Source organism: Pezoporus wallicus, unplaced genomic scaffold (assembly GCF_028554395.1).
Source record: "Pezoporus wallicus isolate ANWC-B61680 ecotype Strahan unplaced genomic scaffold, APGP_CSIRO_Pwel_v1 contig_6814, whole genome shotgun sequence".
Lineage (NCBI taxonomy): Eukaryota > Metazoa > Chordata > Aves > Psittaciformes > Psittacidae > Pezoporus > Pezoporus wallicus.
Window position 1 is genome coordinate 3,170,501 of NW_026639755.1, and position 20,522 is coordinate 3,191,022.

Genomic DNA, 20,522 nt, shown 5'->3' on the forward strand with positions numbered 1-20,522 from the left:
GAACTGAAACAAACAACGAAACAAAAAAACACAACTGAAAACAGACAAGCAATCACAACCCCATACCCTTCAGAAATGGAAAACCACATAGGTGCATAAAGACCTAGGAGAATGTATGTGGAAAAGTAGAAGTATTAATGTTCTGGAAGTTAAAGCCAAAAATAAACACTACATAAATACCTTTATTATTACAATTCATTTCTGAAGTAACCAAAAAGTTTTATTATGCTTATGTCCTCGTGTTTCAGGTTAAAGTGCTCTGGTGATACTATTAACTTTTAGATAAAGAGGGACAAGGCACAGATATAAAGAGCCAATCAAATACCAATTACTTACATTGCTTCTGTAGTACTACATTGCAGGGGTTTTTTTGGATGCAGGCAACTGTAAAAGATTACCAAAGACATTGATACAGTCAAAAATCAATAAGCTGTTTTACAGCTACTATGCCTTCATTTCTTTCAGGTTTACCTAATTTATTCCTAAAGGGTAGGAAAGTCCGTAAAACAGAAACAAAGAAAACAGTTTTACAGGTTTCTCTTTAAGATTTTTTTATTGTGATTATATACAATTCCTTTCCTGTCCACTGTAAATACTACTGTCCAGTAGATTCCATTATTGCTTGCCATTCCTTACATCATTTTTATTGCTACAAGATGGAATAACCCACCCTTTTAAAATTTTCATTTGGAGCTTCCACTCTGTGGATAAAATAATTCTTCCTGCTCAAGAAATCATAGCTTTCACAACACATTTACAATGCAGTAGTTTTTAGCTACGAAGTAACTTGATGCAAAATAGTCTGTAGCATCATTATTAATCTCTACCTCAGGGATTTCAGGACCGGAGATGCTAACCTGGTCATGTCTGACAGAACACACCAGCAAAGACCACATGTGCTAAAGTGCTTGCATATCTTGCTTGGACACTGCATCACTGGTAAGGAGAGATGACTGGTAGAAAGACTGGTAAGTGACAAAACAGGTGTGTTGATGCCGTAAAATAACTTAGTTCTTCATCCCACTTCTGGGCCCTTGGCTATCGCTGTCACACACGCCAGTTCCCTGCTCATATTTCCAGGACAAAACATCAGTCTGCTGCATTAGAAGGAAGGCTCTCACCGAGGCTGCTCCCAGGCAGGGGTGGCTGTGCCCACACCAGCCCCCTTCCCTGGGACCTGTGACTCAGCTCCGTATTTATCCCTTATCACAAGGAGTAGGAAGAATAAAGCACACAAATACGCCAATTGCCATTAAAGACCGCAGGTAGCGCAGAAGCCCAGGCAAGACCACAGTGAGACACTGCCTGCTGGAGAGCATCTCCCAGCAACGAGCCCTGGTCCCCCCTCTCTGCCTCCAACTGCCTTGGTGCACAAACAGGGGAGGGTCACATTTGATTCATCATAATTATGTTTTTCCCGAACATACTACCAGGAGATGTATACAAAATTAGTACCATCCAGGCACTGGTACAAGAATGGTATGATATGAAAGAGTATTTCTTCTTTGGATCTTTTTCCCTTACGATATGGTCACGTAGAAATTTATTCTAATTCAACACTCATGGGGTAAGAGCAATCTCAGCGCTGCCTTTTAAAATGATGTGGTTAGTTTTGGATCATTAGACCAGGCAATATATTTTATGAAGACATCATTTTATCTGCAGACAGGCTGCAAGCAACATTTTTATGTTTACTGTTAAAAGGAAAATCAAAAAGCTTATTTATCTCCATAGGCTATGGCCATTAGCATGACCTATTTCTTAAAAACAACAAAATATGCCCACAGAGAGGAATCCCACAATTACTTGTAAATGGCTTTGATTTATATCACGATTACTTCTTTTTCTACAGCTACCTGGAACATGAGTGGGTCGTTTCAAAATTTATTCTCATTTGGTCAGGCCACCTCTTCCTTTAGAGGAAGAATTTAGTTTATGCAAGGGTTCCCTATTCACAGGAGTTTGCGTTACGGCATTTTTACATTCAAACACATCACAAAGTTAGTTCCACGGTTAAAAATGTCATGATGCATCTGCATCTAAATGTCAGACTGCTAGCATAGAACAGCCTGAATTGTTAGAATATATTGCTCCTTTGCTTCACATACTGCTCATGTATACTGAAACAAATAAATAAATAAATAAATAAATACAACAAACTGTGTGAAGAATTGTTGCATAAGTATTAAATCACACTAATGGAGAATTATGAAGGTGGGTGTGCCTGCTGATCCCTGTAAGTGTTGTCCTCCCTCTAATCTGTATCTATAAGGTATTTAACAGCTATAAAGTTGATGACTACATTTTTTTCTGATTACATTTGCATAGGTGTATTAACAATTACCGAGCCAACCACTGACTTGATTCTGCTTCCTATGACCCTAATGGAAATTAGCCACTGTTTTCCTTTTGAGATTACAAAACTTTCACTCACCATCCCTAAATGCACCACCGCCCCAACCCCAAAGCACTAAAGAAATCCATTAGGGTCATAACCAAGAGCTGCTAAACAGCCAGACACTGAAAATTCTGTTTACTCTGTAGCATTTTCATGTGCATACATCAGCACTGTAGGATCCAAAACTGAGCCTTAACCTCCAGCATAAGCAGCAAAAGAACAGGAGAGGCACTTTAAAAGTTCAAACAGAAAATGACCTGGCTAAATAACATCTTCCCCACAGGTCCACCCTAATTACTGTATTAAAAATACAGCTCCAGCAACAGGAGACAACAAAACAAAGGATGCTAGCCTGATTAATGAGAAGAATTCACCCACAACACACTCATTGTTCACAAGCAGGAAAAAAACCCTCCAAGATACATATTTAAAGAGAGCGTGCATCTGGGTTTAGCTCTTGAGTATATGTAGGTCAGTATGTTCTTGATGCCATAGCAAACACAACTAATGCTGCAGTTCAAAAATATACAGTTCCTACTGATTTCAGCTAAAGTCACATTGGACGTTGCAAGCTTCCCAGTTTGAAATGTGCACTGAACAATCCCTGGCATATAATGACTGCTTGAAAGAAGTATTTCAGAAGATGCAGTTGGCATTGTTTTCAGTTTAATCACTAAAGCTTCTAATCAACCAATTCAAAATCCACAGACAAAATAAGGATGCTTGCAATTCTATATCATGCCTTACTTGAAAGAAACACTCAGTTTGCTTCATAAGGTCCTTTACCACCTCACTCCTACTATCGGGTTAAGGACCAAGTTTCAAATCCACTAATACATCAATAATCGATTTTTGCTCCATAGTTATTCACAGTAGAAAGCTTTAGAAGTTCACAGTTTACAATCACCACGCAAAGTAAGGAGCAGAGAAAGTATTTTTTCTGTCCAAGACTACCTTGCAACAAAGTGTTTCTTGGGTCATTTTCAGCTGTGATCAAATGACACGAATTATACCTTACCCATTTCACAATTTGTGGCTATTATTTATTACTCTGCTATGTTATGGTATAACTGACAGTGATGTAGCTGTAAGAGAGAAGTTTACATTCTTTTAACTGTTTTAGTGTTCTCTGCTGCTGTCCATAACAGTTGCAGCTACCCAGAATAAATAAGGAGAGCAAAAAAAAACTTTTCCCCATTTCCAAAGTTCTGAAAGACAATTTACTTGATAATAGGTGGGACTGTTTTCCTAGGTAGGGCAACTATATCTCCTTCAGGGTAGGGTGAAAACTGTACCAAAGAGGAAGCTTTTGCAGAGGTCTCTGAAGCTCAGGCTTGTCCAAAACAATCATTCGGCTATTGCAATTGCTAGGAATTTTTTCCCCTCTTTTTGCATTTTTTATTCTAAAATTGGTAATACCAACCGACAGACATGACTGCAGAATTTGGTGAAACCTTGAGAAACAACAGCTAGAAAATCACTCATACATTGGTCGCACAGAAGGTAAGGATGAGAAGTCGCAGTAATCTGCCAGGATCTATAACATACACAGCACATTAACCTGCATTTTGCACTAGCAAAATTCAGATTCAGTACATATCTTTATCTTAACTCATGACAACTTTTTTCACAGCTAACCTGAGCTGCCCATCCAAGCGGAAAGTCTAATGAAGTTTAGCAAGAGGAGCTGAGCCAGTCTCCCACAGATTGACCAAGAGCCATTGAGACTTCAACCAGGTTAGATCGCTGAAAAACCTCTGTAAGGGGACTCTTGACACCGTGGTGGCCATTTGCTAAGGGACATTAAGGGTATAAACAGATTTCTTTCTCTTCCACTATCCCTGCTTATCTGTCAGATGAACATAGTAGCTTATTTTGGGAACTTCCCACTAAATATTTGGAATTTCAGCAAAATTCAAGAACTTCCATATATGAAATTTGATGTAAAAATTTGAATCATCCGATTGAGTTACAAAACACTATAGCCCACAAAACCCAACTTAATATGTGAAAAGTAAAGTAGCTAAAGAAAGAGCAAAGCCACAAACATGAACCCCACAAGCCATGAACTCCAGGTACTTATAACTTATGATCAGAATATGATTTTCTGACAAAATTGAAACACTGCATGATTGTGGTAAAATACTACAACTGCTACTACTACTAACAAGAACAGCCACCACCACCACCACCAAGGAATCAAGATGCCAAAAAGCAACTCGAGAGCTTCGGCTTTCCGATACTGCAGTCCCAATCTATAATTTTACTTATAAAAATCTGTGTTATCAGTTTAATGTTTCTTAAAGAAAACACTTAAAATGCATCACACGGGGGGGGGGGGGGACGGACACTTCCAATGTCCTAGTCTCAGGCATTTCTCCCTCAAAACTTTCCTTTGAAGAGAATCCAGGTTTTTATTGAGAAATGAAAGACACTTTTCAAACTCTAATTCCTTCAAACCACAGAATTTCTCTTACATGGACCTGTTAACTATGGCACTTGTGTGTATAATTTTAAACAACTGAGATAAATATGCAAAATGAAAACAATGCATAGTTTACAAAGAAAGCACATGCAGAGGTAATCAAATGTATTACCCATTTACTGTAAGTCAAAAGAATCCCTATTCTGATTTTCAAAAGCGTACATATCCTCCTGGTTTGGGATTTGCCTCTATCAGCATCCTAAATGCTACAAACCAACCATGCCTCCAGGCATTCCCCTGCATCTTTCCCCAGGGTCTTTACTGGCTCCTGACTCCATCTGACTTTATAGCTTCTTTTATGTTTTCTGTTAAATGTGGTGGAAAATTTATTCTGAGTTACAAACACAAAAATACTTTTACATCTTTAACTATTATTCCAGTCTCTGATATCTCAACGATTCGACTCAAAAATTCTCACTATCCCTGTGAAGGCATCTTGAACAAAAACATGTACATGGCTCCTCCACAATGTAATGGGTTAGTATTAAAGTATGTTACACTAAAACACCTGTGGTTTCTCAAATATTGCTTTAAAATAACTGAAAACAAAACTGTAACAGGCAAATGGCGAATGACGGTGAGTATGACCATTAAGATCATATTTACCAAGTGAAATAAGTACTTCAAGAAACTGGAATACTCATCAAGTCTAGGAGGTGCCCCCCCAGTTTCGTGCCTGAACTGCCAATACAAACAGATTCTGGTATGTAAAATACTGCACGCATTCAAATGACTTTTGAATATAATTTGTCACAGTTTTTCTATCTTGACTATTTAGTTCTCCCTTGAAGATCGGTTTACAGTAAAATTGAAAGCTGAATTTTGACTCTGCATAGAAGATATATTGCTATTAAATTTACTGCTCCACGGGGACTTTATTAGGGCTGCTACTGAACAGGGCATCAGTTTAATTAGAATTAACACTTTCATCTTGTTTGTGAATACATGTAAGATAAGCTTTGAAATATTTAACATCTGGGAATACCATCAAGCTGTCACAGCAAAATTAAGACATTTCTCATCCATAACTGTTATTATATAATAGCCAGATACGAAATAACTAAACATTCATTGTTAGAGTATAATCGCTGTATGCACACATTTCCATGTCCTTAGGGAATGTCTTCATGCTTTGATCATTATCCCTTTGAAGCAATGCTTCTTTAAAGAAAGACATTTCAAGTGCAGTCCTTGACTCTGTTAGACGTTTCACTGGTAGGTATGAGACCTGTTTTACATAATTTATTCTGCTGTTAGCAGAGGTATCACTAGAACGCTCCCAAGGATCACCCTCCTTTGCAGAATGATTTACTTTGCAAGACAGAAAGATTCATGAAAAATTAATGTTCAAAAGACCACCATCACAAGGTCAGGTGCCTCTCGTAAAGCCAGGATCCTTCCCTGCAGAATATTCTCCTGTGATTTGATGGGACTCCTAAAAGTAAAACTAAGGGTATGGGGGGGGGTCAAACAAAACCAAACAAAAAGAACAAACCCTAAACCCTTAAAGAAAAGGATTTTCAGTACATCAACTAAAGTACTATGGGACTCCATTTCTGAGGTGTGTCAGATAGCAAGTCTTTGTTAATGTTCGTCTTTGTTTAGCCCCTTAAGATCTTCTCTAATCACCAAAAACCTATTTATTGTCACTTGGATTATGACAGCTCTTGAGCACAATGGGCACATGCCGGCTGAGGTCCAGGTGACAGGTAACAGTCTGGAGATCAGGTCTGAGGCAGACTCTGCGAGCTGCTGGTGAGGAAATGCAGAGAACAAGTGCCTCAGAGAAGTGGCTAAGGAAGGGTGACACATGGGAGACTACCAGAAGTAGTGAAGGGCTCCTGCGAGAGCAGCCGTGGGTGCTGCTCCGGTGGAGGTTGGTTCCGCAGATAACTCAGAGCCAACTTTTCACTGCCTGAAATGTCAGGCTACATTGACTCAAATTATGGTTAAGAAGCTGCTGTGAACCATCAGCTGTAACAGCACTACTAAAAATCCATATTATAACAGTATATGGACTGCATAAACCTGTAGGGAAAAGGTAATACAGAGCAACCAAGAAGATTTACCTTCAATTTCTATAGGCTGTTTTCTTCCATACTCTTGCTGCTGGCACCAAACACCTAATGAACACCCAAGTTCCTCTAAAGCCCAACAGAACCGCCCTGTGCAGCTGGACATCAATGCTCAGTACAGGAAGATATAAGTAACAGAAAAAGGTTGTAACAAAAAAAAAAATCATATAAAGAGGGAACCCAAACAATGGGGAAAATTGGAGAGAAATGCACTCAAACAAATGCAACTTTTTGCCTGAATTCACCTTTGACAAATGCATCCACTGCTTAGAGTAAGCTGATACAGAAGAAATGGAACATAAACACATTCCAGCTTTCCAAAGATTTTAGTCTAAACAACTAAATACCTATTCAACAGACATCCTGGAAATGCAGTTTGCACAAATAAAGCATCCACACTGTATTCGGTCGGACCTTTCAAATCCTACAGTTAACTTGCATCACTGAGCAGAGCGCAGACTATTTCTTTTGTTCTATTTACCTTTGGGAGAATTTGTCTTTTAATCTACAAAACACTAAAAATGTTAACAGAAAACTTTCTGTCACTGACTTCCCTAAAAGGAAAAAGAAAGTAAGACGTTTGGGATATACACGTAAACTTGTCACTAGAATCTTCCAAAGACTTCCCAGCAAATGAGCCCTTTGGATACAATTCACTTGTTACGTATAATAATAAAATTATGAACCTTAAGTTTTAGGAATTTCCTGTTTTCAGGTCATGTTTTGGGGTTATTGGTTTTGGTTTTAAATGTTTCTGATATTGAACTGAGCTGTACAAAATACCTTGTGCACATCTTTGGAAAATCTAAATGAGATTTGAAGAAATCCAAATTATGTGAAATAAGAGGCAGAGATAGACACAAAGATACAAGAGAAACAAACCTTTACATATTTACATAAACACCAGCAAGACTGATGCTAAGAGAGCAGTAAGACCAAAAGAGCAAATTGCAAGTACTCATAGAAGCTCAAACGTATGCGTTCACAGTACACACAGAGGGGAACTGAGACACCGAGGAAGGAGGAATATTCTACAGAGTAGATCAGTAAACAACAATTACAAAAATAAGAATACAATAAAGCTATAAAATAAGTACCAGCAACACCAGCAATGTCAGAGCAGGGACAGATGTTTAGAGAGATGCTATTCTTCCTCCTCCCTCTCTCCCACCCTGCTCCCCCCTACATGTTCAGCTGCATTTCCTTTTTATACTAGCACCAGGTGCCATGTGAAATGGCTCTGCAAGCAAGCACTTGATGCTGCCTGCCCAGCACAGTTCCCAGGACAGGTCGTCCAGCTCCCTACAAAAGACTGTGAAGCACTGAAGACACTAAAGCATTATGACACTATAGACCCAAAAGAATCAGCTTTCTTTTCACAATTTGTCATCCCAAAGTAATATAGCAAGTGATCTTTTGAAGTCTCAGTTACTGATCCTCTCTTCTTGCCAAGAGAGAGAACTACAAACAGCAGCTCAAAAGGCATCCATCTTCATCAGTTCTCTAGAAAGCTGCAGGCTCGGTGCTCTTAAGTCACAGCAGAGAACTGCCCATCACTTGCACCTCCATGAAGCTTTCCCCACATAATAAAGGTTAGGGAGCGATGTGCAACCCTCGCTCTCTGACCCTGCAGCAGCTCCAGGACACATTGCACTAAAGCAGCAGTGCAAGGCGATATACTGCTGGGGATGTTGTTTTTCTTAGGGAGGAGTTGTGATCACAGTCAAACTTCTCAAACCTCAAGAAGCATCATGGTGCAAACCCCAACCTATACTACTGCAGACAGGAAAAACTCTCTAACTGGCATCTCAATTCAATGGGACTTCTCCCTCCTCTCCCTTTGGCCTTACAGAAAGGTGTCAGTTGTAACTCCTGTACTTAATAGCACTGCATTTGCCACGCAAGGTTTTCTTGTGGGTTTTGTTCTTTAGGTTTGGTTTGGGTTTGTTTCCTTCTCCCCTTCTCCCCCTCTCATTTGGCAAGAACTTAAATCTGTGAGTAGAACCGAAATTGCCTTGCTCAACTAAGACCTCCAAGATGACACACGTTTTGGTGGGGGTGATTTCTGAGAGCCTTTTAAATACCACTGCACTTGAAATCTAAGGTAGTCCATGACATGAAATGACTCTATAGGCTACATAATTCTTGCTGTGAAAAACGACTGCTTTTGATGTTATTTTCAACCTTAAGTTCTAGGAAGAAAAAGACTGGGTAAAGCAAATCTCATCTCAGTTCCATTCTTACTAAGAGTTACCAAAAGCAAATACAGTTCCAGTTTTTAAACACTCATACATGCAATTTGTATTCAAGACAAACTTTCTGTCAAAAACATCTTTACACTGATATTTCACTTTTGCATATGATTTCTAGGCTACACTGTGCAAAAGGAAACTCTTTATTGATTGCTGTTGAAATTACATTTCTCAGCAAAAATGCTTTAATAATTGACTGAATAAAATGATGGGAAACCTCTAGGGGAGCAGTTCCATTACAGAAGGGGTTTTATAGTTTATTTGTGAATATGTTACTGATTAATAACCTGCCTTGGAGGAAGTACTGGTGATTATCTTCAGATTTTGGAGCATAATTTTATGAGTTCTCAAAGGGACATCATCTACATTGAAATAATAATGATATTCTAAAATGTTTCAATTACTTCCAACTAAAAAGCTAAGTGCTTCTCAGCAATAGCACAAGAAAAATAATTTGTTTCGAAATCTAATTCCTACATTCTGAGAATCTCTTACCCAGATTTTTCTGGCCATTATCAACGTACACATTCTTATGGGGTTTAAGAACTAAGAGAAATAGTCTTATTATTTAAAACAAATCCTCAGCCTACTATAGTGTTAAAAACTTGGAAACTTTCACTGAGCACCCCTGACTGCTATTATTTTTCAGCTTATATTTCTTTTCATTACTAAGGGCTCCACCACAAAAAGTCAGTGATGAACAAGCATTCTAGAAACTGAATTTCCACAAAGCCAAACAGACCAAATACATAAGCCAAAACTGTTACTGTGTTGCAACACACAGCTATGGACATCCTTAAGACACGATTTTCACACAGTTGTGCTGATCACAAGGCGCTCCTTTGTCCAGTTAACGGTCAAGTTTGTAAATCCCAGCTTCCTCCCAAAGTACTTCTCTTCTGCAGCTTTCAACAAATTCAATGCCTAACACAGGGGATTTTGTATTCAACAAGTGTTATTAGGTCTTTACAAGTGAACCATTACAGCTGTACTCTCGTCCATGTGCTTGTCACAAAAGACCGCTCCAGAACTGGGAGATGTATGTTTGTTCAGCATATTGACAAAGCCTACATGCTGAAGCGAATATACTCAGCCGTAAGAAAACCCTATCACACTTCCAGCTGGAGGAAAGCCTCCTACAACTGTAACAAGCTAGAAGCAACCAATGCTGTATTTTTACATTCATTAAATAAAGCAGGCCAAGTTTTTCATTCAAGCAAGACCTGCCTACATTCTATATATTTGATTGTTGAAAACAGTTCAGTTTGATCATGTGTAAAGAGCAATGAACATTTTCCAAGTTAAATTAATCCCAAATATTTGAGCTCAAGCTTTAGCTACTGACTCCCAGAACAAGAAAAATAATCAAGTGGCAAGCAAGAAAAAAATTGTATTACCCAAGAATGGTGAGGCACTGTTTCTGTTGGTCTCTCTAAGATGCAACATATGCTTTGAGGCCAGATCCCATCACTGCGAGGAACACAGGACAGTAAGCAGGATGAGTGCCTTCTTTCTTCACAGCTTGACAAACTATACCATCCAACCTGTCAGCCTATTATTCCCATTTTTACCAATATAAGAGAAACTTGTATGGGGGCATGCATGTTCATTTCTGACAAATAAACATCTTTGAATTTTTTAATACCAGATTTCATTGAAAGTCAAGAATTCAGTTGTAACTAGCTTGTCACTGTTGGAACATAGCATCTTATACATAGGCAAATCCATCTGCACACAGATTTACAAAAGGTTTTTGAATGAGACCTACAGACTTCATCCGTGTTTCCCCATCTGGCACCTCACACATGAAGCACAGCTCACGAGTCTCTTGCCATCTCCTGGGCTTTATATGTCAATCCCTTCACACCTCCAGCATGAGAGTCCATGGACCTAAATTGTTGTTATCCCCCACGTTGCAACCCTAGGACACAGCCCCACTACCAACCCTACAGTGGGGAGATGTGCCACACATAAGCCTAATGTATGGGGTGTGGAGTAGAGGAAGATGTAAAAGTAGCTAAGAAATCTGGACAGCAGGTTAAAAAATGGTAATACATCAAGCAAAAGTTTTACAGTGAACTCATTCTATACACAGCTGAATAGATATGCAAATACATTTGTATTTATACGTGCATTTCATAAACCAGTTTGTTTCTAGTGGTATTAGAAGTTCTCCATGTGACCATCACTGGTGTGCACGGGTCTCAGCACAGCAAGAACAAATAATTGTAATTTACTATGGGCTGCTGCTAATGTCAAATCATGCTGCTGTGTTACCCAGTCCTACACAACAACAAAATCAATCACTCCAGTCCTCTGACAATTTTTGTCTACTGTTTATCAAGGATAGGTGGTAGGATCAATATTCAGCAGGACACACTAACACAAAACCTGAGGCAAGTCATATCCAAGTCATCAGCATGCTTTTGCTTCTGAAACTTCACGTCTATGTGTACAAACAGAAAACAGTGACAGTTTATCAGTTTTGAAACTTGCTATTTAACCTGAACTGGCTTCCTTGCTCCACCACAAATCATGGAATAGTTTGGGGTGGAAGGCACCTTCAAAGGTCACATGCTCCAACCCCCCTGCAATGAGCAGGGCATCTTCAACTAGATCAGGTTGCCCAGAACCACATCCAGCCTGGCCTCGAATGTCTCCAGGGATGGGGCATCCACCACCAGTACTCTGAGCATCCTATGCCAGTATTTTACCACCTTCATTGTGAAGAATTTGTTCCTCACATCCAGCTCGAATCTCCTCTTGGTTTAGGACCACTACCCCCCCAAACTATCGCAACAGGCCCCTGCTAAAAAAATTTTCCCTATCTTTCTTATAGACCCCTTTTTAAGTACTGAAAGGCCAAAATAAGGTCTCCCAGAGTCTTCTCCAGCTGAACAACTCCAACTCTCTCAGCCATTCTCCATAGGAGAGGTGTTCTCTCCTCTTGATGTTTTCTGTGGCCCTACTCTGGACCATCCTCAACAGGTACGTATCTTCTCTGTACTGAGGACCCTTGAGCTGGACAGAGTACCTCCAGGTGAGGTCTCTCCGGTGCAGGGGGGGCAGAATAACCTCCCTTGACCTACTGGCCAAGCTCCTTTGGATGCATCCCAATATGTAATCGGCCTTCTAGGCTGCAAGCATTCATTGCGGGCTGATGTCCAATCTTTCATCCACCAATATCCCCAGGTCCTTCTCCTCTGGGGTACTCTCTATCACTTCATCCCTAGCCAGTATTGGTACCAGGGGTTGCCCTGACCCAGGTGCAGGACCCTGCACTTGGCCCCTTAAAGCCTCAAGAGGTTTCAACCATCAAAGTAGATTTCACACCAATACTATACTTCGATACGCATTTTGGAATCAAAGTGAAAACCAGTAATTTCTGAGGATTAATTCTGTTTACAAACAGCAAATTTCCTATAGATGCTTAATTTATTCAAATGCAATTAGAAAATCAAGGCTTTAGTTTGAACTTTTACAAGTGAAATATTCTGGAAACCAGCTAATGGTGGCTATCACAAGGTTTCTTATTTGCTCAGAAGAATGCAAGATAAGTCAGTATGATGGTACAGGAGTGTGTCAACAACTTGCGCTCATTTAATATCAGTGAGGTTTCCTTGCTACATAAAATCAAATAAAAGGTCTTTTGCTTGCCTTCTCATAAATCCTCACTTCTGAAGCAGTGCCCCTTTCCAGCTGCTTTATCAAATTTCTTGTGCTACAATTTCTCCAACTAAACAGATCTGCAGATGGCTGTAGGTTAATGGCCTGGCTGCAGGGTAGGGGGTGTGAGCTGCAACATGAATTTATATGGTACTGAGAATGTTCTGGCTGCTAACTCAGGCAGCCATTGAGGACAGGTGCCCTCACATACTTACTTAATTCCTAACACTCTGCAGCAGTAAGAAAGCCACAAACAAACAAAAAGATCAGCAACAAACTTGAGAAATATCCTCAGCTTTAAGACACTGAAAAGAAGATATCAAAATGCTCCTAACAAACAGCCAAATGCACACAAACAAAACAAAACAAAACCAAACCATACATATCTTTACAAGCTTTGTGGAAACCAGCCTGGTACCCACCCACTGTGTAAGAAAGAGTACAAATGTAATTGTCAAGAAATAGAAAAGCTATCAAACCAACCCAAAAGTGTTGGGAAAAAGGCAAAGTCTTTTAATACAGCAAAGTTGTATCTCTTCAGACTAGTCAAACTCACTAAAAATCAATCTTTCTGATAGTAAGTTATATCACATCCATTTCACATGGTCCGCCACACATAATTTTGCTCCTACTTCCTCTAGGCAACAGTATCATTTTAATTCACATTACTTGCGAGCCTTAAGGACAAGAGCATTCTCTATTTGCAAGTAGGAAAAAAGTGAGCTACAGCGTGAAATAGTTTGGCACATGACCTGCAATTTAGGAATTAAAACCAGTATGCATGAACATAAAACTGCTACCAGTAGCATCTGCAACAGCCCCCCACAACAGACAGGCATTTAAATGTTAATCTACTGTAAGCACATACTTTTTTCTCTAACGGGAACAGTACTCTAGTTCAGATCAAGTCTCATTTTTGGCAGTATGCTAGCAGTTAGATGTGGTTGAGTATATTCAGACACTTTGAACAAGTTACCTACAGATCTCGTACATTACTTAACAGTAACCTACACTGTTACCTACAGTAAATGAACTGTTCTTGACACACTGGGGTGTGCATTTAGTAACTATAGATATTTTAATCCAGTTGTGAATTCTTCTCAGACTCTTTCACTCAGAAATGATGTTTTTAAAAGCAAATACAATGGATAGGGAATATTGATAGATTCACAGAGAGAGATATGCATAAACCGCACAGATCGAAGTAACTGAGGCATTGCCAGTTAGGTTATTTTCAACTGCCAAAATCTGCTTTACTTGCTTCACTATGGTTTTAACAGCAGTGCTAAAACTGATCAAAACCTTTTTGATTCCCAGTGTTTCTCCTTTGTGAAACTGTTAGCAACGACAAAGGCTGAATATAATTCCTTACACCATTTAGTGCTTACTGAATAGAGACTGTGTAACTCCACAAATATCAAACAAAAATTTACTTCTTAAATTCTGTGACAGATAAGCCATACTTGCCATGAAGAGCTTACTCTTCCTCAACTGAGATATGTGCTGGTGGGTAACTTCATGTTTGACACCATTTGCAAACGAGAAAAAAATATTCAAGTATTAGCAAGTATTGCCCGCCAACCACTTGCTTGCCAGAACAGATTTTAAAATACAAATTATTATTTTTGAAAGTTATTTTAACACAGAAGAAAGAAACAGTTATCAGTTCTGAATATGTCACAGAGTACGTCTACAAGAAGCACTGACAGAATGGCATCGAATACGTCCAAGACTCAGATTTGTAATTCCAGCAGTGGATTAGAAGGGACAAAAAGGCTTTGGTTTCAGATTTGGGTAAGGGACCTAGAGGACATGAAGACTGTTTAAATGCATCTCAGGGCTTCTTACCAGACTAAGATGTAGCAGCTTCTCCTTCCCCCAATCCATCTCTCCAAACCAAGCTAAATTTTCCAGTTTTTACTTTAGAAAGTCAGCAATGTTCAGGTATCTTACAATTTAATGGGTATGAAATAGTTCAGGATGTACTGACAAGTGACAAATCTTTTAAACTCCTAATTTCTGATTCGTGTCTCGGGCAAGAAGCAAAGTCTCAAAATAGGGCATTTCTGTTCTCTGGAAGACACACATAGGTAGTGAACTCTCTTCAGTTCACAATGCACAAAGCAGTCACATTGTAAAGTGCATTCCCACCTGCCCAAGCATACATCTCCACCAGCAGCTTTAGTACCAAGGGAAACACAGCCACCCTGACAGTAACCCTCCCAATTCATGCTGTAATCACAAGAGATGGAGAACAGGCACTAGTGAAATTAAATTGCTGCTCTTCACTTCTGGAAGTATCTCATACATTGGGGCTTGCCTTAAGCATGATGCTCATGACGGAATGCAAGACAAGTCTACTTTGAAAAAAATGACATTAAAAGTAGTATTAACATTCCAATACACTGAAGATGAATAAATGGACAACTTCAGACACCTACGAAAATTATTTCAAAACATATATGGAAGTTCTAGTAGATTATGATTTTTTAAACCATCAATTTGTTTCTTTTGGGTCAAACAGATATGAATATGGAAACACTAATGGCTTTGGGTACTCCATTTCACTTGGGAGGTACCTGTTCAGCAGCAAACTGGACTGCCAATTGAAGAAACAAGTGGAATCAATGCATAGCAGAGAAGTTTCCTGACAGGTTTTCTTGTGGACTTTGCTGGTTATATTGCTGATGTAGAGTTCTACAGTATGACTCATGTAATGGACTGAAATTCACTGAGTGTTAATGTCTTGAAGAAAATCCTTGTCCATTAAGAGAGACATCTTTTGACCTTATGTAGAAAATTATACTTGCTTCCAGTAATGAAAACATCAAAATTCTATCTTTGCAATGAGTACACTTTGATAATCAATGCCAGCAAGATCAGATAAAGTGAATTCCATTTTTTGATTACAACACATAGTGTGCTTTTTATGCTCTATATTACCCAAGGTTGCCGTGCAGCTTGCACCATCAAATCTTAGGAGCTGTAGAGCAAAATATTTGGGCAACAACAATGACACTTGTGAGATGTATGAACATGGACTCTTTCACTTCCTTCTTGCTACAAAGCGAATGCTGAACCTCGGTGGTTATTGAGGCTTTCTCCACAACCACTGCTACAGAAAAAGCACCTTATTCTCAAGTCACTGTGAAACTATTATGTACAGTAAAAGAGAACATACAAAGTGCACTTATCCTTTAGCAGCAATTTAGCTAACAAAACAACTAACTCCTAAGAAACTGTGTGGTGTGAAAAGATACATGCTTTTTATGGTTGTCACTTATCCAGCAGTCCTGGCAGGTGGAAAATAAGTCTCAATGTGCACATTCTCCATGGATAGTACTCTTAAATTGAACCTATAAAAGCTCAGAGTCCTGGGCTTTACTCAAGTATACACAACATTCACAGTTTTAGCAATGTATTCATGCTCTAAACTGCACAAAAGTAATCTGAATTTTTCCATTTGCGCATGAAATCCAGTTATCACAAAGTCTGACAAATGCAATCACACTTTCAAAAGTGGTAGAGGCACAACAGCACTTGGATTGCACAGAAGACACACATTTTTGCTCCTGCATGTGTTTACTCTCCTACCTATGAAAGTGAGGGGCTGATAAGGAAAGAAAACATGTTTCCCTTTGTAGTTAGGGGAGATCTTATCGCTTTCTATCTTTCTTATTGCTCTCTGAAAGGAGGAAGGGTGTTGACCTCTTCTCCAGGGAACAAGCAATAGGACAAAGAGAAAATGGCCTCAGATTGTCCCAGGGGAGGTTCAGATTGGATATTAGGATTTTTTTTTTCCACCAAAAGGGCTGTTAAGCATTGGAATGGGCGGCCCAGGGAAGCGGCTGAACCTCTGTCCCTGGAGGTATTTAAAAGATGTGCTGTTGTGTTACTTAGGCACACGGTTTGGTGGTGGACTTGGCAGTGCTACACTGATGGTTGGACTATGATTTTAAAGGTCTTATCCAACCTAAACAATCCTATGGTACTGTGACTAGATTCTCTGTTTAGGCATACAGAGGGAAAAGAAGAACTTTTTTGTCAGTCGCTGCTCATCTCATCCTGTGACAGATATCTAAAATACAGGAGAGAAATCTTCCTCCAAAGCATGCACTTATCTCCCAGTAGTACAGGAGCCAAGGTGACTATCCGATATACAGATATGTGCACCTACAGTTAGACAACATGAAAGTCATCTTGAGTAACTCTTTTCTTAGAAATCCACAGTATATTGCTTTCAAATAACTTTGCTTATTTCTCCACAAGAGGCATTCCTTGAAAATATGATGCCATATTTTTACTACATGAGCTCTTCACTGTGTATATAACATCATAACATTATTTTCCTTTCTTTAAGGATAAAAAAAAAGGAAAAAACCACAAAACCAAAAACAACCAACCTTAACAAACCAACCACAAAAGCAAGCAATGTTTTCTTACCATGGCAGGAGCCATCCACTTCTTCATATCCTACACTGCAGATGCATCGGCCTAGAGGCACAAGCCAATCCCCATCTGCTCCGCAATACAATTTTGGAGTATCACGTTCCTCAGCGCTCTTGACACAGGAGCCCCGTACTTCCACCAAAGAGGAAGAATCAACCCTTGGAATGGTATCAGGAAACATAGCCAAATTTCGGACTGTGAAAGGGCACTTTTTGTAATAAACACGGACTGAGACCAAAGCAATGCATGCTCCGATGTCCTGAAAAGCAAGATAAAATCCTTTCTTGTTTATTGGCCCAACCTCACGAACTTCTGTGTTGAGTTTAAGAATGCGGTCACCCAAGTCCATCTGGGTAAAGCTCTCATCAGCTGCAATAGTATCAATTTTAGTGTATTGGTTTGGTTTGAATTTTACTCCATGAGACTCATCTGACTCCATGTAGTAGAGATTGAAAGTTTCCTTGCAGGTTCCCAGTACCCATGGAATACTGTTACAGTCCCTCAGGGTAAATTTCATTTCCACGTAAATTTTCTGTGCAGCGTCACGGGAGATCCAGTTTGTTTGAAGCCAGTTGTTCTGGTTTGGTTCCATCACATTACATACCTGGTAAGTATGAATGGGACGATTGTGTTCATCCATTTCAGTTATGGCATCCCACTGAAAAGAAGAAAAATGTTTTAAAACCAAGAAAAATACGTATTATGCATATACACAGAACCCACATATACACACACGCTCCATGTATATGAACCTAGGGACTAATTATTTTAGTGGAAAGACAGTAGTTAAAAGCAGATACCAACCACAGACTGGAACAAGTTTTAATTCAGAAACTGTGATAAATTTCCATTTAGAAAAACAGTATTTCCAAACGGCCCAAAGATGAGGGCAATACTGGCCAGGTTTCTAGTAACGAATTCAGTAAACCTGAGAACATTCCTGGGCATGTCATTCGATCATCTGTGCAGAAAGAATTTGCTGGAACAGTCCTGTTTGGTATGCTGATGGGCTGGCTCTGAGTGTCCCCCAGGCAATTCCCACAGCTCAGGCACCTGCAGCAATTGACAGCTGGGATATAGCCACTCTGATTTGGTGGGTCTGAGGTGTTTGGTGTAGGTTGTCCTGCTTTACACAACTGCTCAGAAGCATTTAACTGTATATACAGAGATGCTACATTTCTGCCTCCATAATGTCTGCATTACACTAAAAAGAAAAAAAAAAAAAAAAAAAATCAGGCACAGCTACCATATCATGGTTGATGCCTTTATAAATTCTCTTTCTTACAGTTCAGATGTGAAGGAAATTTGTGATTTTAAATCATCTCTGGAATTCACATGGAAAAAGGAATTCAAAGTCCTGCCAGATGCAACTGAAGGACTGGGATTCCTGGTCACTGCAGCATGCACCTGGGAAGTGTGCCAAAAAAATAGGGATTCTTCCTATCACAACAGGAACATTATCATCATCTGAAGGTCTTATCCTAGGAATTACAAAACATACTTCTTATATGATAGCCAGACAATGGCAAATACTTGGCAAACAGTCTGCTGACTTTTATGAGGTTCTTATGTAGTCAAGGGCTTCTCACCTCTGAACGTATTCAGAAAGGGCAGAGCTGCTGCTTCAGCATTCCGATTTGGTCAAAACTGATCATGGACTAAATAGCACAAGGCTTCTCATGCCATTCTCCCCAAATTCGTTTGAATTATAATTAAATCCTACCCTGCAGTAAGCATTATAACACCCCAAGTAGAACTTGGCTTTACGGAAAGGAAAAGGGGACTTTTATGCCCTAGATGGCTAGGCCTCTTCCCTTTTGGCAAGCATGAACCCCCAACAGCTTGAATTGAGTCAAAATTCAACAGCCCTGAAGGATTAAATGATCAAAAATGTATTTTAAATAAAACTAATTAAAATCCACAGCTCCAAGCCTTAAAACTGCATCAGAAGAGGCTCTTTAAAAACAAAGCAGATAAGTCTCTCAGTCACCGATCCCCAGTTTCTCTACTACATGTGTTACATGAGCCAAGGGCATACCACCATTTTCACCACATACAAAACATGTACTATAAGTTTAAGCATTATTACACAAATTTCACGTTATAGACTAATATAGCCACAATGGAGGTGGTGGGAAGAGATGGAGAGAGAAACAAAGCCAACAAACCACCTACATAAAGCCAAAGAAAAACACATACAAACAAAACCCCCAACCAACAGAAAGAGAAGCACAAAAGGTTTTCTGCATTTGTGTCAAGCTACATTAAAAGGAGGATGTGCCATATGCTCCAGAAAGCTCTCAAAAAAACACCAACACAAACCAACCAAAAAAAAACCAAACCCACAAAACCAAACCAAAACCAACCAACCAAAAAGTCCACCACACCAAACCCAGGATAACAGAGTAGCAGGTGGGATGACAATGTAGTTTTTAAAATACAGAGCAGTCTTCCGAACCAGAGTAAAGTAGCTTGAAGCAAAAAAGCCTCAACATATCACTGCCTTTTAAAACTATTACGGGGGGGGAGTTATATCCAACATATCCTCCCCTTACCATGGCACTCTCAATTTGAACCAATATCTTGATTTGAACCTCAGAATGAAATCCCTGAAGTTAGCTGCTACCCACACAGTTAATAACATAAAGCTATCAGTTTTGTAGGAAAGTAAAGGCTCAGCACTTCACTTAACTTGTTTAAAGAATAAACCAAGATGGACTGATCAAACATGGACAGCGGTTCACTGAAAGGAGATTTTGCATGCTTCATGTAAGGATGCTGGGGAGGGCCTCTTCATTAGGGACTGTAGTGATAGGACAAGGAGTAATGGGTTAAAACTTAAACAGGGGAAGTTTAAATTGGATATAAGGAGGAAGTTCTTTACTGTAAGGGTGGTGAGGCACCGGAATGGGTTGCCCAGGGAAGCTGTAAATGCTCCATTCCTGGTGGTGTTCAAGGCCAGGTTGGACAGAGCCTTGGGTGACATGGTTTAGTGCGAGGTGTCCCTGGCCATGGCAGGGGTGTTAGAACCAGATGACCTTAAGGTCCTTTCCAACCCTAACTATTCTATGATTCTATTCCATGCCTGTGCCTTTCCACTGAGCTCCCAGATAGCCTACTGACAAGTCCCAGTTTATAAAGAATTCATGCACTGGGCAAGAAAAACATTCAGAAGGCATTTGCAAAATCGCTTAACA

General features: G+C 39.6%; 1 protein-coding gene across 6 annotated transcripts in view; it reads right to left on the reverse strand.

The window, feature by feature from the left end:
* Nucleotides 1–20,522, reverse strand: part of EPHA6 (EPH receptor A6) — a 467,936-nt gene that overhangs the window by 331,886 nt on the left and 115,528 nt on the right. For all 6 annotated transcript variants that reach the window (XM_057415936.1, XM_057415931.1, XM_057415932.1 and 3 more), the window contains one exon: nucleotides 17,320–17,983. In XM_057415936.1, coding sequence (XP_057271919.1) covers nucleotides 17,320–17,983 — 664 coding nt within the window. The remainder of the gene's footprint in view (nucleotides 1–17,319; nucleotides 17,984–20,522) is intronic.